Source organism: Fusarium keratoplasticum, chromosome 5, assembly GCF_025433545.1.
Source record: "Fusarium keratoplasticum isolate Fu6.1 chromosome 5, whole genome shotgun sequence".
In the NCBI taxonomy this organism is placed as follows: Eukaryota; Fungi; Ascomycota; class Sordariomycetes; order Hypocreales; family Nectriaceae; genus Fusarium; species Fusarium keratoplasticum.
The window spans coordinates 928,316-950,968 of NC_070533.1; the positions used below are offsets into that span (position 1 = coordinate 928,316).

At 54.7% G+C, this 22,653-nt stretch overlaps 7 protein-coding genes and 1 pseudogene across 8 annotated transcripts, besides 1 other annotated feature; 1 reads left to right on the plus strand and 7 right to left on the minus strand.

The window, feature by feature from the left end:
- Positions 1 to 1,939: 1,939 nt before the first annotated feature.
- Positions 1,940 to 2,290, minus strand: NCS57_00695300 (uncharacterized protein; the record flags this gene model as incomplete). Its single annotated transcript, XM_053056820.1, has 2 exons — positions 1,940 to 2,103; positions 2,200 to 2,290. 2 exons carry the CDS (start codon positions 2,288 to 2,290, stop codon positions 1,940 to 1,942), a joined length of 255 nt encoding a protein of 84 aa, XP_052913015.1.
- A 2,026-nt stretch (positions 2,291 to 4,316) lies between these two features.
- NCS57_00695400 (uncharacterized protein) lies at positions 4,317 to 5,147 on the minus strand (the record flags this gene model as incomplete). Its single annotated transcript, XM_053056821.1, has 1 exon — positions 4,317 to 5,147. Exon 1 carries the CDS (start codon positions 5,133 to 5,135, stop codon positions 4,317 to 4,319), a length of 819 nt encoding a protein of 272 aa, XP_052913016.1. The 5' UTR covers positions 5,136 to 5,147.
- Positions 5,148 to 5,498: 351 nt separating this feature from the next.
- On the minus strand, positions 5,499 to 6,959 carry NCS57_00695500 (Acetyl-CoA C-acetyltransferase; the record flags this gene model as incomplete). The annotated part of the gene is made up of 2 exons (XM_053056822.1): positions 6,433 to 6,959; positions 5,499 to 6,381 (listed from the first exon to the last, which is right to left on the minus strand). Exons 1-2 carry the CDS (start codon positions 6,921 to 6,923, stop codon positions 5,499 to 5,501), a joined length of 1,374 nt encoding a protein of 457 aa, XP_052913017.1. The 5' UTR covers positions 6,924 to 6,959.
- Positions 6,960 to 7,659: 700 nt separating this feature from the next.
- Positions 7,660 to 8,346, plus strand: NCS57_00695600 (NAD(P)-bd-dom domain-containing protein; the record flags this gene model as incomplete). The annotated part of the gene is made up of 1 exon (XM_053056823.1): positions 7,660 to 8,346. The coding sequence occupies one exon, from the start codon at positions 7,660 to 7,662 to the stop codon at positions 8,344 to 8,346; it is 687 nt and encodes a 228-aa protein (XP_052913018.1).
- A 660-nt stretch (positions 8,347 to 9,006) lies between these two features.
- NCS57_00695700 lies at positions 9,007 to 11,888 on the minus strand (annotated as a pseudogene). The gene is made up of 3 exons: positions 11,741 to 11,888; positions 10,809 to 11,578; positions 9,007 to 10,761 (listed from the first exon to the last, which is right to left on the minus strand).
- Positions 9,007 to 11,888: a sequence feature.
- Positions 11,889 to 15,547: 3,659 nt separating this feature from the next.
- Positions 15,548 to 17,703, minus strand: NCS57_00695800 (uncharacterized protein; the record flags this gene model as incomplete). The annotated part of the gene is made up of 2 exons (XM_053056824.1): positions 15,548 to 16,806; positions 16,866 to 17,703. The coding sequence occupies 2 exons, from the start codon at positions 17,701 to 17,703 to the stop codon at positions 15,548 to 15,550; spliced, it is 2,097 nt and encodes a 698-aa protein (XP_052913019.1).
- A 1,052-nt stretch (positions 17,704 to 18,755) lies between these two features.
- Positions 18,756 to 20,704, minus strand: NCS57_00695900 (uncharacterized protein; the record flags this gene model as incomplete). The annotated part of the gene is made up of 4 exons (XM_053056825.1): positions 18,756 to 20,111; positions 20,302 to 20,542; positions 20,599 to 20,634; positions 20,688 to 20,704. 4 exons carry the CDS (start codon positions 20,702 to 20,704, stop codon positions 18,756 to 18,758), a joined length of 1,650 nt encoding a protein of 549 aa, XP_052913020.1.
- An 882-nt stretch (positions 20,705 to 21,586) lies between these two features.
- NCS57_00696000 (T-SNARE coiled-coil-like proteiny domain-containing protein) lies at positions 21,587 to 22,394 on the minus strand (the record flags this gene model as incomplete). Its single annotated transcript, XM_053056826.1, has 3 exons — positions 21,587 to 21,674; positions 21,734 to 22,149; positions 22,215 to 22,394. The coding sequence occupies 3 exons, from the start codon at positions 22,392 to 22,394 to the stop codon at positions 21,587 to 21,589; spliced, it is 684 nt and encodes a 227-aa protein (XP_052913021.1).
- Between the last annotated feature and the right edge of the window lie 259 nt (positions 22,395 to 22,653).

Here is a 22,653-nt window from a genome sequence, read left to right on the forward strand (position 1 = left end):
TTGAGGGTCCACCCCGTGGGTGATTCTGTCACGGCTGCAGAGATGCATCTCGTCCCTTCAACCCGATTGATGCCCATGTCTGTCGTTTCCCCGCGTCTCCGGACTGGAGGGAGATTTGGCCATGAGCTTTTTTCCCCAGCCCCTGACAGACGCGGAAATGGGAGTGCGTGGTCAGTGTAAGTGGGTTCATTCACATGGAGGTCCAGTAAGTACCTGTTCGTTTCCCCTCACGACTAATTTCACGGAGATGCAGCTCGGTGACCCCCCAAAGGTGGAACTACGGGCCAGTGAGGAGCCGGAGGATAGAGCGAACCCGTTTTGTGAGCCACGTTGTTAGCCAGAAGGACCAGAACCAGAAGCCGGATCTAGCACCCATCACGACCAGTCGTTGACTCGACGGCCTCAATGGTCATGATTTCTGGGGCAGCGGGCGGGGAGGGTCTGTGTGTTTCCAGGGCCTCCGCGTTTTTTTCCAAGACCAAAAGCCACGCTTATCCCTTTGAGCCCGTCATCAGGCCCGTGCTAACCCCCGTCGAGGCTCCGTAGGGGCGATGCTAATGGCATCCACTGCGGCTCCGCAGCTTGACTTGCATGAGCCGCAATTGTCTTCCCCGCATTCGACGTAGCGGCACGCCCCCCCGGGGACGCCCCCAGGGGGAAGTGGTGAATTCCCTTCCCACCGGCGCCGTCCGTGATACGGGGCCCCGGACTTGAGCATCAGTTGGGGCGCCCGGGGATGCCTCATGAGAGCTTTTTTTTTCGGCCTGGGGAAGGGCAGGGAACCGGCAGGAGCTGTTCTGTCTTGGGCTCAGGCCGCTCAGGCGTCCTTACGTACCATGCCCGATTGACGACGTCGTGACTCTGATCACACGTTTCCGCCGGCCCATGGGGATATCTGAGATCAAGTTCCTCGAGTCCGGGGGCGGCCTGACCTGGCTTGATTCCCCAGCTTGCCTAGGTAGGCATTTCTTGGGGTTGTACGCGCATCATCATTGGCTGTGGCATCTGACCTCGCCTGATGAACATGAACCGTCGCTGGAGCCAGCAAGCTTCCGTCCGAGGGAGGGGTTGACATGACAGTCCGGGGACCAGGAAGCTCAAGTCGCTCTCGTGGAAGTTGATTTCCTTCATCACATGGTTGGCATGTTGTTTCTGGCAGTTCCTGTCTTTCTCATTCCTACACATCTCTTGTTTCTGTATCGCGGCAAAGGCGGGCGCAGACTCAGCCATCATGACTTTTCTCAGCCCATTTGTGGGGTTACCCATTACAAGCCCTCGTGCCATGAGCTCTTCTCTCAGCCGAATTCCTGAAATTTCTCACAAAGACCGGGATTCTGCAGGGGGAAGGAGCATTCTCGGCATCCATCTTTTTTGTTTTAGGCGCCTCTTTGACGCACCGCATCATGGAGGAGTTAGGTTTCTACGACCAACTCTGGCCTCTTCTCTCTTGCTCTTTTTTCCTTCACAACGCCCAGGAGAACAAAGCCAGTCGACTTTCTCGAGCTCGCCTATGCTTCGTTGACCGCTGCTATACTTCTATCAGTCTCAGGAGTTGTCAATCCACGGCGCTTGCCAGGATCTCCTTGCCCGCGGCGGCAACTGAGGGCGACGCAAGGTCCGAGCTACGATACACGACATATACAACAAGACACACGTCAGCAAGATGCATCGCATCGTCAAAGATGCATAGTCAAGTCGTGCAGTGATTGAGGGGCTATGTTGGCAGTAGCGATTACAGCCAACAGTTTGCATTGATATGTATAAACCGGGTCAAAAACAGAATTTCCTCCCGCATTCCCTTCCCTTGGCTGGGGCCGCAAAACACCGAAACTATTCCCAAGCGCTTGCAAAGCTAACAGATATTCAGATGGATCATTTTTGTCTCGCTTCCTTCCTCTCGGCTCGCCTCGGCTCGCATTGCATTGCATTATGGAAGCACTCAGGCAGCGGCGGGGACCTCGATCGACTGCTCAACACCGTCGGCGGTGGCCGAGTTGATCTTCTTGCCAGTCTTGGCAATCTTGGTGAGGACGGTCTCGTAGGGCAGGGCGGTGACGACCTTGGCGGTCTGGTTCTCGAGGGAGACCTCGTAGCTGTCGACGCCTAGACGCGGGGTAATGTCAGCTCCTGGGTTGAAGCAGCGGCATGCATGGCGCTATAGGGGTGAAGAGTTGTCCGGGCAGGCAGAGGGGGACATACCGTCGAGCTTCTTGAGGACGCGGTCAATAGCGCCAGAGCAGCCGCCGCAGCTCATGGTGACGTTGAACTCGTAGGTGTGGGCTTCGGCCATTGTGATGGTTGGTGGTTGGTGGTTGGAGATGGTGGGGTATCAAAGGGAAAGCGATGCGTCGAGACTACCGAGAGTGATGTTGAAGATGAGAATAGGGAATTGCGTAGATGTGGTCGTCGAGGTGGTTTTGTAGGTTGCGTAGAGTTGTAATACGGTGAGTTGCTGACAATAGAGGCGACGGTGAATTAATAATGGCTGGGTTGGGCTGGCTCGGCGGCGGCTGGGCGCCTTTTTTGCGTTTTCCGTCCCGCGATAATTGCGCAATTGGGAGGCGCCCCATCCAAGCCGGCCGAGGTTCCGCCAATTCCAGATCAAGAAGGAAATGAAATGGAATAGACGCTGCTGAAAAATTGTGAAACTTGCTCAAGACACGGGGGAATTATCTGAAACATGCTCTTGTTTGCAATTCTTCCGACGCTGGCCGTTTCCATCCTTTTTCATTTTGTAAGCGACGAAGGAATTGGGCTTGATGTTGCTGCGTTACCAAATGTTGATTTGAGGCTATACGCTAAGCTTACACGACGCGTCGATCTTTCATCTCTCGTCATCTTAGTTGACAATGCCACAACCACGACATCTATTTAGAGAAGAGGACACATTTTCTGTTTGAATTGAGTCTTGCTACCAGAGTCCGAGCGCCGATAGCCGAGTTGAGCTCAACTTCGTGATGGTTGATGTTGACTACCCTAGAGCTTCAAGTTGGCAACTTCATAATTGCGAATGAATAGATATATCTAGTAAATCATGTGACGAATAGATCTTGAATTATATTATCTATCGTGCAGATTGACCTTGGCGGCATAAACTATCAGTAAACAACTCGGCACATGCCGAATCGTCAACCCATGCAGGAGCCATGACGGGTGTATTTCGTTGAGAAAGCTACATTTGAATCTCCGACCAGACACCACTCGGACATCAATATCTCGACACTGAAATCTATCCCAACACACCTACTGTTCACGCACACGCCTCGCAAGGGAAAAAGCAAGAATGGGCTGATTCAACTACCGGCGCTAAAAAGGGGACTTCCTTCGGAAAGCTCTGACCCGAGCATTTCATCATCACCTCACTTCCCGTATAAACCTCGCAAGCTTCTAACGGAGGAGGGACGCCGCATAAGTTGGGTGACGAGAGAGAGAGAGGGAAGCTCTGCGGATATGTAGCCGCACACGTCGGAATATCAAGTGCGTGGGAGGCTCTAACGGGTGACAGCCCTACGACAGGTGATGCGCAACGGTTTGTATCACCATCAGCCGCATTTCAGCCTCATGGGTATACCCACGAGGGTTCGATATCAAAGCACGCCCGCAAGCAACGGTGCCCTGCGAGTCTCGCCATCCTGCACTTGCTCCACCGAGATGACGCTTCTTCGAGAAGAAGCTACAGGTGTACATTGAACACACCTCGCTGTGCCCCTAGGTTACCTAGCGCGAGCGGATATCTGGCCGAATAGCCTCAAGCACGCTCAGGTGATCTGATCTTTATACCATGAACCCTCCCGGCGGATGCCACCGCACCCAGCAAAAAAGAAACCCGGCGCTGCGGTCGCGGGACTCCGGGCAGTTTCTCGGCGAAACCGGTTTTTCTGGACGGAGCGGACTCGGCCTTCCGCTCTCTGCTCTGTGTGTCATATCTCGGGTCTGGGTTTCTGAAGAGGCAAATATCACCGGAGTGGTATGATGGAGAGCCGTTGTTACCGAGAGATATTTTTTGGGCAAGGAAGAACTGTCTGAAGATCATTCTGCAACGGGCCTCGCCGGCCGTTACGAATACTTTTCGGTTATTCGACATGGCAAGGTCTTATCTTTCGGTGTGTGTGTGCGCGAATGTGCGTGGTTTGCTTGGGTTATTAGCCGGTGGGTGGGATAGTGACGAGTCACATATGGTTGATGTCGCCACGATGAGGATGGGGTTGTCATCTTGTCATGGGTAAAGTGGACAAATGCCATGTTGGGACTCGATATGCGTTGGATCGGCACAGTTGTTCTGATCTGATCCAGAGGACATACATCCTATGCGATGCTCACCAAGGGCGTTGCCTTGGAACCTCGGCGACTCTCACGTTGATGCGCGGCATCTTTACACACCCTTCGTCGTCTACCATGTCCTCGTCTACCTCGGTCGTTGCCCACACGTCGTTCATCTCATCCATCCACTCCTCGAGCTCCGCCTCCTCAACAAACTCTCGCTCCGTGTCGGTGTCGACGTGCTTCATGCGCACCGTCTCGCCTGGAGAAGGCGACGACACAATCTCCACCCGCGCGTGCACGTCGACCCCGGCCACGTCGTCCCTCTCCTCGTCTGGGATCGAGTCCGGGTCCCTGGGCAGGTCGTCCCAGACGACGTAGATGGCCCGGAGGTTCCTGGCCCACGCCATGATGCACGCCAGGTTTGGGATGCTGTAGTAGGCGGTAAAGGCTGGCACGGCTAGGTACCCGACGTCGCCGCAGAGGGGGCGATTGCCGTCAGCCTCGTAGTCGCGTTCCATGTGCTCGATAAAGTCATACCAGCTGTCGCGCGGCACGTAGAGCATGTCGCGGTCGCGATCAAACTCGCGTATGAGCGTCATGCCCAGCGCTTCGTTGTCCTCAGGGTCGCGAAACTGCTTGGTGGCCTTGTTCTCCTTTATCCAGCGATGGGCGACCTTGCGTGACTCGTAGCATACAAACAGGGCCACAGGAGTCGGCATCTGGATTGGAGCTGGCGGCATTCCCGGGACGAGGTAGTGCATCAGCCATCTGTCTCCAAACGTGTGGAGGGTGCCATTGTCTTGGCACGTGGCCTCCCAGATCCTGTAGCGGAGCTCTTTTGGGAGCTTGCTGAAGAGGTGGAATTGGTTCATCTTGAGGTGAGTTGGTGATGGTGATGAAGAGAAGAGGAAGAGAGGATAGACAGAATGATGGAGGGGCAGGTCAAGACGCGGTTCCACAACGTGGCGTCTATCACTACACCAAGTCATCTCCCTTGACATGAAGTGTTGATATTGTGATATATTGGCAATTCAATTGTGACTACAGGTGGCCAGGAAATAAAAGTATCCCTTGCAGGTTGGCTGCTCCCGAGGAGGACAAGATACAACAATCCAAGAAGCTCGACATATATTCTGGCTATTTTTCAAGCGCGACGACAATCCCAAGTCAACTGGAATACCTTGGAGTGAATGTTGATAATCACAACCTAACTTACATATACATCAATCTCACACCTAGAACCTCGACTCAACCTTCTTCAGCGTGTCCTGCAGCGCCCACTCACTCCTGCTGGCCTTGCTCCTCACAGAGTCAGCCTGCTCCTCGGTGAACCCCCTCGCCTCGACCGCAGGATTATATCCCAACTTGTTCTTCTGTCCGACCGTGTTCGAGTCAATCACCGGCGCCGTCTTTCCATCAGCTCTCTTGTACACCGTCACCACCACCGCGCCGCCCAGACCAAGGTTATGCTGAAGACAGTACTTCGTCTCCGGGACAGCACGGTTGTTGGCCCAGCCGCGGAGATGCCACACCAACTCCGCGCACTGCGCGATGCCCGTTGCACCGAGGGGATGGCCCTTGGAGATCAGTCCGCCTGAAGGGTTGACTACGTACTTGCCGCCGTACGTGATGTCGCCTGCTCGGACGAGCTCGTGGGCTTTGCCCTTGTCGCAGAGGCCTAGGGCGTCGAGGACGATCATCTCGTTGGCGCTGAAGCAGTCGTGAAGTTCGACAACTTGGACGTCTCGAGCTGAGATGCCTGCTTGTTGTGTCGCCTCCTTTACTGCTCTCTGTGTCATCTCGTAACCCATAAGGTCAATGGCACTACGAGAGAACAAGCTCGGAGCATCAGTTGCAAGACACTGGCCTGCGATTTCGATAGCCTGTTCGCGGAGGTGCGGCCGAGCCTCGAGGAAGGCTTCAGACACGATGATAGCAGCGGCGCCACCGTCTGAAGTTGGGCAACACTGCAGTTTCGTCAGGGGCTCGTGAATCATGGCCGCCTCGAGGACCTGCTCCTTCGTATAGACCTGCTGGAACTGCGAGTAGGGGTTATTGGGCGAGTGGGCGTGGTTGACTCGCGCAATCTCTGCAAAGTCCTCGGCCTTGGCACCGTACCTGAGAGCGTCAGCAGCCAAGTTACTTCCTTTGTGAAAAAGCTCATCTTACTTCTCCATGTATTCTCTCCCAGCGTTGCCAAACATCTGGGCCGCACCGGGAGCGTTGGTAACACCCCTCGTGTCAGCCATCATCTTTGTCGTCGGCCCCAGAGGATTCGCCCTGTCTTTGAAGAAAGACTGCAGACTTCCAGGCATCATCTTTTCAAACCCAACAACCATGACACAATCCGCGGCACCGTGCTGCACAAGAGTGCGAGCCATGTTGAGCCCGGTACTCCCGGTGGAGCAGTTATTGTTGACATTGTACACTGGGATGCCCGTTAAGCCGAACTGGTAGAACACGCGCTGGCCGCAGGTACTGTCGCCGTAGCAGTAGCATGCCACGCCCTGGTCGACGTCGTCGTAGTTGATCTTCGCGTCTAGGAGGGCCTTGACGCCGGCCTCGAAGCCGAGCTCGGTGTAGTCGACTTTTCCGCGGGGCTTGATGAACTTTGTCATGCCCACGCCTAGGACGTAGGCGGATGATTTCTTGGAAGGCATATTGTGTGGTGATTGAAGCACTTGCTTTTGTATCCACTGGAGTTTGTAAAAAGAGAAAAGAGTTGTCTGGAAGTTGAGGGGAGGAGAAACAGGCAGTATATTAATCAAGTCACAACACCCCAGGCTGACCACCCCCAGATCAAGACCCCGGGCTTTTTAACAAACCAACAGAAACAACTTGTTCAAACAAGGTAACTCGGCTCGCTCTCTAATTCGACCTTGCATGTTTGTTACCCCAGCTTTTTTCACTTGAATGCGGGGAAGGGACAAACAAGAAGCCGAGGCTGTTTTGCTCATGATGACCGTTTGCGCCTCGGCTTGTTGACTCAGACGGAACATTTCACGGCCCGAGTATTTCGTGTCTTGGGATTGTTTCTCGTGCTTTTAATGAATTGTCCGATGGAATAAAAGGGACATTGAGAAGACCGTTTTTGGATGATTATTGGGCTCGGGCAATTAAATGGTGATTGCTAAGCTTGTCCGGCTTCCGTTGGATAGTGCTGATTCTATCGGCCGGGTGACTACGGCTCCGGGAATGTATCGGCCGAGTTGGACGACACGATTGCTATTCTCTATCAAGATGACGAGTATAAAGTCGAGCATGAAGACTTGTTCAGGGTATCTAGATAAACATACCTGATTCACCGTGTTATTCTCTGTCTTTGTTCAGACCTGAACTCTTCAGCTCAAACCCCCTTAAACCTCACTTACACCATCACCACCACCCACTGACAACATGCATATCCTCCTACTTGGCGCATCTGGCCGCAACGGCTCTCTCATCCTCCAATCAGCTCTAAAACGCGGATACACTGTAACCGCCCTCGTCAGAAACCCATCCGTCTTTACCAACACAAGTCCAAACCTCAACTTAGTCACCGGCTCGCCCACCTCTCAACCCGACATCGAGGCAGCACTCCAATCTCCTACTTTTCCAGACGCAGTCATCTTTGCCCTCGGTCATCGCAAGACTGGAACTTCACCCTTTGCTGCTACTGCACCAGACTGTCCCCATGATCTCATGGAGAGCTCAACCAAGGCCTTCTTGAACGCCATCAAGGCCACAAACCTCACCAAGCAACCCAAAGTCATCGTCAACTCCTCTCAGGGCGTTGGAGCCTCCATGGCCTCTCTTTCAGCACCCATGCGCTTCGTTCTCAACCACAGTAAAGCCCTTCGAACGGGTCTGGATGATCACACCAATGTGGATGTCCTCGTGAGAGAGAGTGGCCTACCTTTTGTCCTTGCTCGGGCGTGCCGTCTCACTGAAGGACCTGTTGCCACCATTCGCGCTTGGCCTGATGATGGATTTGGTGCTCCTGGATGGTCTGCCGCCGTGTCCAGGACCAGTGTCGCAGAGTGGTTGGTTGATGCTGTTGAAGGGAGCGACTTTGATGGGAAAGCACCTGTACTCACCAACTAAGAGGCAAGTCTTCAAATAGCGAACATGCCCTTGTGAGAAACGGCCCCTCTGGCTATAATGAATTGTCCAAATTCACCATCGTAGATCAATATATGCCTGGAATATTTTCATGATTCAAGCACTAATGTCATCAACCCTCCGAGACAACATTCTTCATGGTCCTCTTTCAATGCCATCAAAAAATAAAACCTCCCAAACCAACCCCAATTTCTTGAACCCCTTAGCCCCACGCCCGCCGCCGATATGTCTGTGTGTTCAAGCCGCAATGAATACAAAGTCCCTACTTTGACCATCTATCTTGATGCGCCCCCCGCGAGACCGTGCAAAAAGGTGACATTACATAAAATGCGCCCTGAAATCAGGTAAAACACTCGCCCCAACGCCCGCTGAAACTTTCCAGGGCCGAGCTGTGCCGTGCCCGCCCAAAGAGTAGCTGTTTGTTTACCTTCGCCCTTGTGGCTCGCTCATCTACATCAAGACCCAAGCCGATACCCCCTCACAGCTCCCAGGACAAAGGAAAGTGATATCAAGATGAAGTGAAGAAACAGAATGACAAAGAAGAGAAGAAAAGGCAAAGCAATGCCTACAGCATCTGACAAAGATGCTCCAAAATCCGCTCAAGAGGCATACATACATATCCAATCAAATCAAGGGACGTACTCATTCCCAGCCTTCCCATAATATCCAACCGTCAAGATCGCTGACAGCTGCCGGCACTCCTACCGGGTTTCTCTGATACATGAACGGCATGTGAGGGTGTCTGTATGCGTCCCCTTGGAACCCATCGACCGGCCCGGGAGGAGCAACGGGGACATTATCAAGATTCATGTTGGTTGCCCTCAAGCAACGATCCAACACCACGTGAAGCCCTTGTACAACCTCCTCTGGTTGGAACTCTGGCTTCTGGACGCAGTTGAGCACTACCGAAAGGCACACTACGTCCTTGGTGTCGCGGCCACTGATGTTCCGAATCAGTAGATCCAGCGTCTTCTCCACTGTGCTAATAAGACGTGAAGGCGACCAGAGCACCAGGTTCTCCGGGTTATAGGATGGATAGTCGTCCGATGAATCGGGAGACATGCGCAACGCTTGTGAACCAAGCCCTGAGCTATCAGAAGCTGGACGCACTGCCGACCGGATGTAGAAGCACACGCTCAGGGCCGCTTGGATAATGTCCCTCTTGAGCACCTGATGGTACATCTCGGCGATATCCTGGAAATGGGCCAACATAGGATCCAGCTCGTCCAGGTACTTCATGATCACCATCGACGACCTAAGATATGCCCGAGAGATTTGGGCCGGCGCGTCAGGGGCGCCAATGGCAAATGGCCGGTACAGCGCGAGCAGGGGTCGCCTCACATGCATGTCGAGAATGACCCGGGACCGCCACTGTTTGCTTTTCTGCGCATCGCTCAGGATGCCTTGCCGGGGGAAGATATAATTAATGTCGTCGAGGAATCGTTCAAGCTTGGCTCCCACGTCCAATATCTCCTGGTAATCGCGGATCGTGTCAATGCGGTTCAGCATGTGTGCCACCTTCATCCGCACTCCCAGGGTCATGGCCGCGTAAACTTGCATCTGGTTGTCTGTAACCACATCTATCGGTTTCGACGGCGGCAGATCCTTCATGTCCGGGAACAGTTCTGCATCGTCCAGGTTCCGGGGTGGTCGGCATGTAAAGTCTCCATCTCGGACAAGGCAAGGCAAGTTGCTGGCCAGAGAAATGTGAAGGTCCATGTCCAGGATTGTGAACCACATTCGGCGACGCATCTCGCCCAGGTACACAGGGACCCGGGGTTCAAATTCGGAAGGATCTCGATGCAGACCCATGGTCATAGCCATGCGCACGATGGATCCCAGTGATGTCCATGAGTCCTGGATCCGGGGTGTAATCATCCGCTGCGCATGCAGGAGGAGCACCTCCACCTGAAGCACCGCGAATTCAACCAATTGCTTCCCCCTCAAACTGTCCAACCAGGTCCGTACGAGGGCGCAGGCTGTCGGGATATGTACGCCTTCTGCGCGCTCATTGCCGAGGCCCTTGGTCTTGGTCTCGAATCGGGATGCGATGGATAGGAGTGAAAGTAGCTGTGGGAGAAAATATTCGGATTGCAACTTGCCCTCCCAGTACAGGTTGTACTGCTCCGTGAACATGGGCAAGTGCAGGATTCGGTAGATGGTTTCGGATGTATCAACGTAAGAGTCGATGAGTCTATCGCATACCGACTTCTTTGGCAGGATGTCCGTCATGCGCTTATGAACAGGCATCATAGAGTCAACAAAGACGGTGATTGGGGAAAGCGACTTGCGATACTCGTCGAGGAGTGCCTTGTGGAACCTTCTAAAGTTCACCAGGGTGTCTCGAACCCCATTGACGTTGTGGATATTGGCCATGAAATCCTTGGCTTCGTCAAACTGGTCGCATTTAGTATCATCCGGTGCAGCAGCAGAAGGGTACCTACCAAGTTGAGCAAGACACGAGGACTGTTTTGACCATGGTACCTTGTTCTCAAAGCCCCTTCCTTGACCGTCAATCCCCTAATAGTATCAGAGGACGCCGCGATCAGTCTGCCACTAGTTTCAGAGGCAACAGGGCTTCGCGCCATAAGGTGCCTTTCTAGCCTCTCCATGCGCATCGCCAGCTCTTCCAACGACGTCGCATTTGTAGAATCACCGTTACGAATCGCCCCGTACGCCGAGTCGTTGTTGGGAAGAGGAGTGCCCGAGGAAAACATGACGGGCCCGCAGTTACGCTTTGCTGGTCGAGCAGGCTCTGGCATTTCGCTGTCAGAACCATCGGAAAGGTTCGCGGAATCGTGATCGACGGCATATTTGCAGGTTCGGTTCGATTTCTGGCATTGGGAGCATGGACAGAGGCGATCGCATCGCAGTTTTCTCTTTCGGCATTCGGTACACGACTTGACTGGTCGCGGTCTCTTGACGCTGCGTTGCTGTTGCTGTTGTTGCTGCTGTTGCTGTTGGTGGTGAGTAGGCGCATGGCCCTGTGAAGGTGTCTGCTGGTGCATGTGGTGATGCGGTGGAGTCTGCTGCGACAGAGGCGTATCGTAAGGAGTAGAAGCCAGAACGGATGGCGGAGGGGGCGCAGCGCCCACGTCGTGGGCATTCGAATGCGCTGTAGCCATCCCAAGAAAGACCGAGGTCAGGCGACAAAATTTAGCCAAGGTCGAGAAGGCGCGGAGATTTAGGGAGCTTGGAGGTTTAAGGAGTCGAGCTACTGGTCGGACGATTGGTCGGCCGAGAGTGTAAGTGGGATCGAGCAACGACAGCACGCCGACGAGAAGACGACGACAGTCAACGAGCGGTGGTCGACCAGGTCGCGCGGACCAGCGTCGAGATGCTCAGCGGTGATGGAGAGATGTATGTGATCGTATACGGACGGAGTTCAGGCAGTCGACGATAGCCTCGGCTGGAGGAGGTAGGCAATGTTGAGTCGCAAGCGCGCCGAACTGGCGACGGACATGACGGATAGCGAGGGTAAAAGGACTCGAGCAGATGGCGAGAGGAGGTAAGAAGAAGCAGATCTGACCAAGGCGAAGCCGACACGAATAAGTCAGAGAGAAGCACCACCACACACGCAGACTCGGGCAGGTTACGGGGCACGGGTTACGGGGGACGGGGACAGCTTGGACCGGTAGGCTTTTTGGTCCTTCCTTGGAGATGGGGCGGCTTGCCAGGGTCGTTGGACTTTACCTTGTTCGTACCCAGACACAGGTCGACGCCGTGGAGCTAGAGCGCAGGCGTGGTCCGTCGCTCTCTTTTTCTTGCTGTCTGATTCAGCCACCCCAGACACGCGCACGCACGACTCGAGCGATCCGGCAGTGCAGAGTGCGTGCACCTGGGAGCTTTGCTTTCTTTGCCAGACTGACCTAGTGGAGCCGAGCCGGTTGGGTTGGGTTGAGTTGGGCTGGGGGAGAGGAGACGGACGGGAGAGGAGAGAAACCGATGGGGGATATTAGTTACAGGACGATTCGGAGTGGTGGTTCGTCGCGCGTCGCGCAAGCCGGACAATTGGCAATTAGCTACAGTAGTCCAGCCCAGCGCTCAAGCTGACTAGCTTGTACCGTGCTGTAGGACTTTTCGTGGGGTGAAAATGGTCGGCCTGTGGGTGGGCGATGAGTGGGATAGACCGACGGTAGTGCCAGAGCCAATGCGGCCGTCAATCTCTTGTCAACCTATGCAATGAATCGTTGGAACGGCTCGACACGATGGATGGGGATGGCCACGAGGCGCTGAATCGCAGCCCAGCCCAGCCCGGAGCTGGATGTGGTGGGGGGAGGATTGATCGGCCGATGGTGACAATCCCCAATCCCGGCTCTTGGTATTGATGCTACAAGACGACGCCAGAAGGGTCTGGTCCCGACGGTGCTGTCGATCCTTTTGATGCAGGGGGTTGTCGAGGGTAGAGTGTGGTACTGTACTCGATAATCAACTGCCTGCCTCAATGGGATCTATGCTCCCGGCATGAGCTTTATCTCCCGTCGTCAACTGATCGGGCATTTCGAAAGAGAGAGCTGCAGTTCCTGTCGGGGAATCGATGAATGTGCTAGCGTCGGAGCGAGCTGAGTGGTTGCGAATAAGGTACGTACCCAGGACTTGGATTGGATCCTTCCAATGCCACGGAAGGCAGGTACCAAGAACAGGGTGCGTGCCTGCCTGCCTACCAGGTACTGTACTGCTTCCTGCTTGCTGGGGAAGGGGCTGAGGGGCATCCGCACCGTGACCGCCGTCGGAGCCGGGTCTGGGCCTAGGCCCTGGAATGACGGGTCTCGACCGTCCCTTCCCTGGAAGCTTTGCAGCTCGGCCCATCGCCTCCCAAGGATGGACAAAGGCGCATGAATCGCACGTGATTGCTCCGAAACCCTGGGCCTCTCATCAACAATCCATCACATCACAGGTACAGTACCGTGTTGTACCTGCAATCCCATTAACCTTCATGTTTTGATCCGTCCCTCCTTCATGAATCAGTCACCACGAGGCAGCTCGTGCTAATCCGTCCCATCCCGCCATGATCGCCAACCTCGATCGTTCGCCTCCACTGACTGCGTATCTATCCGCCACCCGTGATACACTAGAGCTATCGTCCAGACAGCTCTCAAGCTCGAGGCATCAAGCGCTGGTCCACAGCATGGCACGTGCTGACCCAGGAACCCCCATCCACCTCAGACATCGACTCTCCGAACCGAGAGAGGCGGGGGAGAAAGAGAGAAAGGATAGGCACAGACCGCGAAACGGAGACGGGAGAAACGGCCAAGGGAAACACTGTCTGTGACACCAATAAGCCATTCGTACTCGGCATACAGTACAGCTTGGCCTGTCACCAGGTTCACCGCAGCCGCAGGAATCCTCTCGGCCGACCCATCTCCAGCTTATCCCCAGTCCCTCCGCTTCCTGTAACCCCCCCTTTGCCGCCATGTGCAGAGCCGTGCTCCAGGCAGGCATTTCCATCCAATCCCCGGTCACCGACGGCAGGACACCTCTGCTGCGCTCTGCAGACATACAAATTGCGGCCTTGCAGTTCGCCCATCCATCCCGAGGCCAGACCAAGCCCAAAACAAGCCTTTGGTCGCCGGAGTCTGTGTCTGCAGACGCCAAGACAGGACTCGGAGCATGACGATGCCCCCTCCTGATCCCTTTTCGGCTCGTTTGGATCTCCTTGAGCTGGTTGTGGCGCCGCCCGGGGAAAGCCTTTTCAAGCCAAGGACCGCCTGGCTGGCCAATGTGCCCAACTCGTGGGACGGCAGCCCAGCAACTTGTCATTGCCCGCCTCCCTCCCGCGGACGCCTCGTGCCATGTCTTGCTTGCATGCATTGCCGAATACCCTCCTTCATCATGGTCACTCATTGCATTTGTCGGACGAATTGGCCCTCGGAGGCTAGAACCTCTCCACTCGGGTTCGCCCCGGCGGACGACCCCAGACGGCGAGGCTCGACAACCCCATGGATACCTTGTATCATGTGTTCCGCACAATGTTGCATGCGCCATATGCGCTTACCTACCGTGGGCTCGCGGGATTCTGCTGATTTGATTCCAGCCCAGTCGGCCGATGGCTCGGGCTCGGGTGCATGCCCCCTGCACCATCTCTGTTGAGCAATTAGCGTCGGTTCCCTCGGCTCCGAAAGAAATCTTGTCAACGATGGATCAGCAAAGAACCCACGCCCAATGTCAACATTTCCTACGCGCGGGCGCCGATGCTGACCGTCTCCGCGATGGCTGTGGTTATTATTATGCTGACCAGCATATCCCGGGACATGCTCCTGATATTCCTCGTCTCTGGTGTCAATGGCTTCACTAGCCACGTCCCTAGTTGGTCCTAGGACCAGTTGGCTTGTTACCAGTCGTCTTTTATTACTCCATGGCCCCGCGCGGCACGCCCGTGGTGATGCAAACGCAGAAACTCGACGAGCACCAAACTTGCCGATATACCCTGGTCTCACACGCAGCTTCTCAATCTGGTATAGTGGGAATGCTTGTTTCAACAGACCCGGAGCAGAAATTCGCCTGGATTTTCGGAATAACCTCCTGAGCGAGCTCCTCCTGTTTTGGACCGGGGTCAATGGCACACCAACCGCAATCCAAGGCCAAGGCAGGGCTGAGCCTTTTTATCCGACTATTCTTGATTGCGTTTAGCACTCTTTTTCATCATACCACACTCCCGGCATGTCATTGGCTGCCGTGTCTTGGGTTTAATTGTCTTCTACCGCCCATTCTAGAAACCTTCATCTCCCGGATGCGCGCTTACTCGCTGCTAAGATGCTCATTTTGATGAATTGCCGTTGATGTTTTATTACCTAGAGAGAGCTTCTAGATGATCTGGGGAGTCTTGGCTTCCAAGGAGGGTCTCCTAGCGGAAATAACATGGTAGCAGCTCAAGATCTTGTCGAGATTGAGTGAGACATGACCATCTCCGGTTGGCCGTCGCACCATGGCCTTCCTGGTCTGGATTCCTTGTTCGACAGCTCAATCATGGGCAAAGTCGATGCTCAATTCGGACGAACGGTTGTCGTCTCCGTTCACTGTTTCACTAGACACCTATTGCATGAGTTCATATACCCTCACCGACCACCTTTTACAACCACTGTCGATCGCCATCGACGCCTGTTGAACAATACCGTCTAATATGTAACAGCCACGGCAAACGCCTCAAACCCGCACCTGCACCTGTATTGCAGAGTAGCTGGCCTCACCGGTCGTCCTCGGGCCAAGCCCCTGGAACGCCGTCCCCGTTCGGACCACGCTCCGCCTCCGACCCAGGCCGCTCCGGCCTGTCATCTTCATCTTCATTCCCCTGACGTCCAGCAGCAGCCTCATCGACCTCACCAGTCGGGCCGGCTGTCACGCCAAGCATCTGCATCAGTCGGTTGAGAAGCCCCGCCTGGTTGCCCGCACGTGCGTGCTCCTCGAGATCCCGCTGCAGCTCCTCGTCGTCGAGCAGGGCGGCAAGTTCCATGTCATCGCCCTCGGCGCCGTTGTCAGCCGCAGCCGCGTGACGTGCAAACATGTTACGCATACGCGCCTCAATTTCGCTGGGCGGAGCTTCGTTCTGCCGCTGCCTCTCGCGCCAGGGCAGTTGTGTCCCTTCGCTGGTGAATATGTTGTCCGCTTCCGCAGGCGGCAGGGGGTCGAATTCGTAGTTGGGCTGGGCATCGAGCAGTTCTCGAGGTGCCAAAGCCATGAGGGATGTCTGCCCTTCGAGGAAGGCAAGCCGTGTGGCGCCCTGGTCTGCTGGAGAGTCATCCTTGGGCAGCACGCTCGTGTCTACCTTTTCAAGGGTATTGGCTACCCTTTCCAGTACTGGAATGGCTTGAGCGTTGTTCCAGAGATCCTTTGCCTGGTGGATGTAGAGTTTCACCCAGAACGACCTTTCATTGGAGTCGGCGTTAATACCCCAGATGGATGGCGGTGTATCGAGGTTCAGTTCCTGGAATAGCGCGCAGTATAGCCAAGGAACTCGCCTCATGCCCTTCTCGAGTTCTTCGGCAGCGCGGGTCGTATCGCCGAGCTGCAGGTGAGCGAGCACCAGGGTTTGCCTTAGGTATATTGTGTCTCGGTTCTCACTCGTCTTTTCTACCTCGTTGAGAAAGTCAATCAGCCATTGAGCCTCGTGGGCTCGAATTGCAAGGACGTGGATAAAGTGCCGCATGGCATAGGGGTCCTTGGGATCCAGCGTGTAAAGAAGCTTGGCCCACTCCAGAGCTGTTCGGTAGGTTCCCTTGCGAATGAGACTCTTCAGATAGTGATATCCAGCCAGCCAGAACTGTCTGTTCTCTGGTCGGCGGAAGTCGAGACGTGCTTTGCCCTGCTCAATGTTCTGGCGGAAGGCCGAGGTGGTCACGCGACCAAAGGTGAAGAGGGCTCGCTCGCACAGTTCGGCGGCGAGGGCCATGTTCTGGTCCTGCTTGGCGACGCTGCTGACCTGCAGGAGTGTCGATACATGGTATGCTAAGATGAGTGTTAGCTGTCATGCTATACATGTCAATATCAAATCTGGTATAACTTACGGACTTCCTTGAGCAGATGAACCATGCGCATAGGATCACCAATGTGCACACAGGCGAAAAAGAAGGCCTGCACGGCATCATAGTTCTTGTCGTGGAAATACGCATACTCGGTCCACGACCCGTCGGGCGCCCTTCCCACCTCCTTCATCGTGAGACCTCCGGCGCTCTGCCTCGGCCAGTGCTCCCGTCCCTGGATAAAGACGTTGCGGCGCAGCGACACCTCTGGAAGCTTTGGGGCACCTGGCGGCGAGCGGAGGAATGTCTCGAGGTCGACTTCGCGCTGCATCTGGCCGCGGCGGTTTCGGTTGCGTTCTTGCTCCTCTTCTGCTTCGGCGGATTCTATGACGTCGCGGCCAAAGAGGTTGCGCATCTCGTTGACAGCACGGAGGTGGTATGGGTTTATTGTTAGTAGCTCGTTGATCCTCCGGGTTGATTGAGTTGAAGAAGCTGCTGAGGTGTCTTGTGCGTTGGTGGTGATGTTGAGTTCCTTGATGGCCTTGTCGATTTCATCCTCTTCTTCCTCAACATCCGGTACTACAGCAGCAGAAGCCTTCTTCTTCTTCTTCTTTTTCTTCTTCTTGCTCTTCACTGACGTAGTCGGCTGCTGCTCTTCACTCACTTCCTCCTTGACCTGTTGTTCCTCCTCTTGCTCCTCATCCTCGTCCTGCGCATCATCACCGTCGTCGCCACCTAGAGCCGCAAAGAGGCTCACCCGAGGCTTCGGAGCAGCAATAGGCGCGACCTCCTCCTCGCTCTCATCCGATTCCTTCTCTGCGAGTCGCTGAGCCTCCTCCAACTCTCTTTGCTTCTGGAGCTTCCGAAGCTGTCGGCTCGACATGTTTCAGGCGGGGTGTCGAGCTGTTGCCCGACTTCAGAGCCTGATGTGTCGATAGAAGTGGACGGCAAAGATTTCCTAGGGTAAAGTTTGAGAACAAGAAGAAATTTACTTGATCTCAGAGCAACAGGCAGACACGGTTTGCTTATATACTCAACTTCTTCCCTTGTTTGAATGAATGGATGTGTCACGCCGTTGGGCTGATGACGTTTGGCGGGGCAGCGAGAGCAACGTTTTGTGAAGACCCCTCGACCCTCTTTTGAGATGCTCAGCCAATGGATAGGCCAGGATAAGATCTACAAGGGCTGACAAGTTGTGCATACATACACCCTGATGAGGCTTGTGAATATCAGCCTTGACCTGCGAGCCTTCGTCGAGAAGATTCTGTCGGTCACTCAACTGCAGCCTCGAAATCTTGTCTTCAATCGCGGTCGGCCTTAACTTTCTGCACGTTCACTTCAGAGTGTGGTGTCTGGTGTTAGCATCATGTCACGAAAGAGACAACAAATGAGCTTGAAATCATGTATTAAGCAGGGAGCATCAGCTCGAGCCCTGTTTGCATCAAGCCCCATTTCCTAGTTTTTCATCATGGGTTATCGTGCTCCTCGTCAACTAGGTTCTTCATCTTCGTAACCACCCACCCCGGGCCATGCCAGGCCATTCCTTGTTTTCCATTGTTGTTTCATCAATTCAAAAAGGGTCAAAGCAAATCCCCTTGCAGCCTGCAATGCAAACCACCCGCAGTCCCGCCCGCTTCCAATACAATCCTAACTCCAGGCCAAGTGGCCTTGTTTCTGTGGCGGCCGAGCTCTGGCTCGTGATCCCGTCCAAGCCCATATGCCTTTGGGCAGTAGAAATGCAATCGTTCCAAAAGCCAGAGCCGTGTGTTGATACATCATACAAGGCAATTAGGAATCTTGTGATACCAAGATCGCGTCTTGGTTTGTTGTAGTTGTCCGAGAAAATGACTGCCCACCCTCTTCGTAGACGTCAGGTCTGGCGTCAAGCCCATCTTTGGTTCATAACCCATCAACCAATCGTGCAACGCCTTCCGTTTATTGGGCGGCAGGCGTGGTATGATACTGAGGGCGGTTTCCTCCTCGACCACCTCGTCCATAACCGCGACCACCCCGGCCACGTCCACGGCCTCGGCCCCGGTAGTTGCGGTAACCACCGTCAACACTACCTTGGCCAAAGGTCTCCATGTTCTTTCGCTGCTCCTCACCCCGCCATTCGCGACCACCAGGCTTCTGGCCGCCATTCTCGGCTCGCTCTCTGGACTCGCTGGAGATGTTGTCGAAGAAAGACCTCGACTTGTTGTAGGCAACAGGAACATCGTCGGTCGTCGTGGGCTCGGGGCCCTCGGTGGTGACTTCGGGCGTCTCTGTCAAAGGAGAGCCAGCAATAGCCTCCTTGACAACGTCCTGCTTGTTGAACTTGGCATTGGACTGAGCAAAGTCAAAGTCAGAATCAGGCACCTCGACCTTGGCAGCGGCAGGTCGTCCACCACGACCACGCCCCCGACCAGCGGGTCCACCTCGCGAAACAACAGCGTTAACTCTCATCTCATTGACCTTCTTGGTCAGGTTGTCCATAGCATTTCCACCACTGTTGCCCAGCTGAGCCATGGCAACTGCCACCGCAGCTCGGGCGGCATTGGTTGCGTCCTGTACATTACCAGGCGCGGCAGTCACGGGAGCCTTGTTAGCAGCGTCTCCTCCGACACCAGGAAGCGAGAAGGGCTTGGCAGCAGATCCAGTCAAGGGAATAACGGGAGTGATCCGGTGGTTCTTGGGTCCAGTGGGAGCAGCAGGCTTAGCATCCTCGGGCTTGGTGGTTTGTCCATTGGCGGTGAGACCGGCAGCCGCCTGCTTGACCTCCTCAACCGAGGGCTTCGAGTCGACGGGAGGGGTAGGGGCATGGGCAGGTTGACGAACACCTTGAGCCAGAGACTTCGGCTCAGTAGGGGGCGCAGCTTGTCCACTTGGCGTGGCCGCCTTGGCCCTGTCGGCACCAGGACCGATAGGAGCCGGCTTCGAGTCCTGTGAAGGGCCAGAGCTGGGGGTAGCACGTTGGTTCTGAGGGCCCTCCGGGGCGCCAGGGACACCGGGACCACCGGGGCCAGGAGGGAAAGGATAGTTGTTCCAAGGTCCAGGGCCTCCAGGACCGTTGGGACCACCAGGTGGGAAGCCTTGACCGGGAGGGAACCAGCCAGGAGGGGGAGGGTACGGCATGTTGCCGAAGTTGGGGCCAGGTCCGGGTCCAGGTCCAGGTCCTGGGGCACCGCCACGGCCCCAGTTGCCAGGTGGTGGACCACCATAGAAGTTGTTGGGTGGGTAAGGGCCTTGGCCGAAGGCGCCGGCAGGAGGAGCGTTCTGGTTCGGGCCCTGAGCACCAGGGCGAGCTCGAGCCTTTGATTCAGTTAGCAGTTGCATCTCAAGCTGCTTTGGCTAAAGAAATTGGTTTGAATCTCCCAGATCAGAAGGAAGGCAACGGAAATCTCGACATTATTTTTTGCGCTTTTCCGATGTGACATGTTTTACATCCGAAATATTTCATCATATGGGAGGGGATACAGAAAGCATTGAAGAGGTGACTTACTCCGACGATAGCAGGGTCATCAGGGACAGCTGGAGGCTTGTTCTCCTTGATGCTGGGGTGCTCCTCGATTCTCAAGTCCTTGACATCGCTTCCACGGAAGACAATGTACTCGTAAACTTGGTCCGAGGGAGCAATCTCCTCCTCCGGTCGACCTTTACGGCCTTCCGTTCCGAATGATCTCACATTCTCGAGAGATACTGTGGATTCGTCCGAGTTGATCTCGTGGAGGGTGCCAACATAGCTGTGTTGGGGTCAGCGACGGTCGCGGGCGCGGATGAATCGCGTGCGGGAACATACCGAATATCGCTCTTTGAGATGAGGGAGATGCGAGACCTGTGGCTGCATAAGCGGGCGAAGACAGGCGTCAACGACCACGTTTACCATACCCGAGAAATTCAGACATGGCCGAATCGAAAAGCCACGTTCAGCACGTGGCGAGCTGGAGAGAAAAGACGCTCGAAATGCAAAAGACAGAAATGAAAGTTGCAGCGAGATGTAGCAAGAGGTAGAGGAAGGGGAGAAGAGTAGGAGGGAGGGTGTCGCGTGTGGAAGAGGTGGAGGTTGGGGGAGGTTGGTTGTGTGGAGGTAGAGTTTTGTGATTGAGGAATGAAAAGAGAGGCTGGAGGTTCTTGAGCAGCAAGCCCTGCTAGTAGCAGTGCGGGGCTAAAGCGTGGATATACCTCGGTAATTTACCGGGTACTTCTCTCGAGCAGGTTGAAAGCTGGTTGCGAATAGGGTAGAATGTCTCAAAGAGAGCCACCAGGGGGTTGAAAAGAGAAAAATTGGATTGGGGACTGAGAGGAGTTCTTAAATGCAGCGGTTTTCACCCTGAGCATTTATGTAAGCTTTGATGGAAGCGAGAGGCAGGGGTACGTTTGTTGATGAAGTGATGCTATATCAGCAGCAGTCAAGAACTTAAGCAAACTCAATTCATAAATCCCAGCCCAATGGATTTGCTCTTCCATGGACTGCGATTCGAATGGTAACACCTGGCTGTCTGGTCAAACGTTCACTGGATTGAAGATATTGCCCGTATCATGTCTTCAGCACAAACGATTTCAAGTGATCCTGCTATCTGTAGCTGGCTGAATAAAGCCCAGCTGTCGAAAACTTGTATGTACTGTAAAAGCGACGGTCTACATCTAGAATCATGAAAGCATTCCCAAACCCCTGCAACGAAACGAAACGAAAGGACGCGTAGACCTCGTGCACCGAGGAACAAACCCGTGCAAGCCGAACCTGAAAGTGACTGCCTAAAACTCCATTACGTAGCCGAAATCCCATCTCATCGGAACTTGCTGAAAATGACTGCGATGATAAGAATCACCAAGACTGTAATAATGGCAATCGTAATCACCCGATTTGTAGCCATCCTGTAGATCCACGGTCAGTATTTGGCCATGGACGTCAACTCCTGAAAGGACCACTTTACCTACGCGCCATCCCCCTTAGCGTCTTGATACTCCTGTCCACGTATCCCTCACTCTCGAGTAGTCGGCCGTGTGTGTTCTCGATAACCTCTCGTTGTCTGCCGAGATTGGCCAGAGTGTCTGCGCCGATTGCCTCCGTCTCGTTGGCAAGGGCCTGGCTGGCCTTCAAGCGCTGGGTGCTGCGGTCGAGTCGGTCTGTACCAGAAAGCAGCTGCTGGCGCTGCTCCATATGAATATCGGATGACCCAGCGGGGTCGTCTGTGTATCGCGATCCGAAAAGAGCTGAACGGTCGGAAGAGAGGGTTGTCAACTTGCGACGGGCGCCATCTGTGTCGGACTCGTAGTTTCGGAGGCGTTGATTGACCTTGGTGCGAGAGCTGGTGGGAATGTTTTGCTTCTCCAGGCGCATTGCCGCAAGCTTGATAGCCACAAGTGTTAGCATTCAATGAAAGAGTATAGATAGTTGCGCGCATTGCAGCGTACCTGTTCATCGAGCTCCTCAAGGGCTCGCTCAGCCTGGCTGATGGCGGCCTTTCGAGGCTCACCAGCCAGCTCAGGAATCTGGTCCAACTTTTGCGTCAGATCAGCCTGGATGAGCTTGAACTCGGCCTCGTAAGAGCTAAAGAGCTCAGAGCCAGCGTCGGTATCGAGAGGGTTCGCCATCGTCAAGGGAGGCTGGGTAAATGATAGGTACTCGTGAATCGGCTCGAGTCAAAGACACTTGGTCGCAAGTGAAGTCGCAGACTGGTCTAGAAAGATTTATAGCTGGTGGTGGAGGATGAAGCAGTTATCGCGCAATGCTGGGGTGATGTTAGATCCAAGAATGGTCGCTGCGGTTTGACGTTCTCGTCAGCTCTTCCGGGTTCGTCTGGCCCGACCGAGGACGGTTGGTTGCCTGCGTATGACATCCTGACCAATGAGC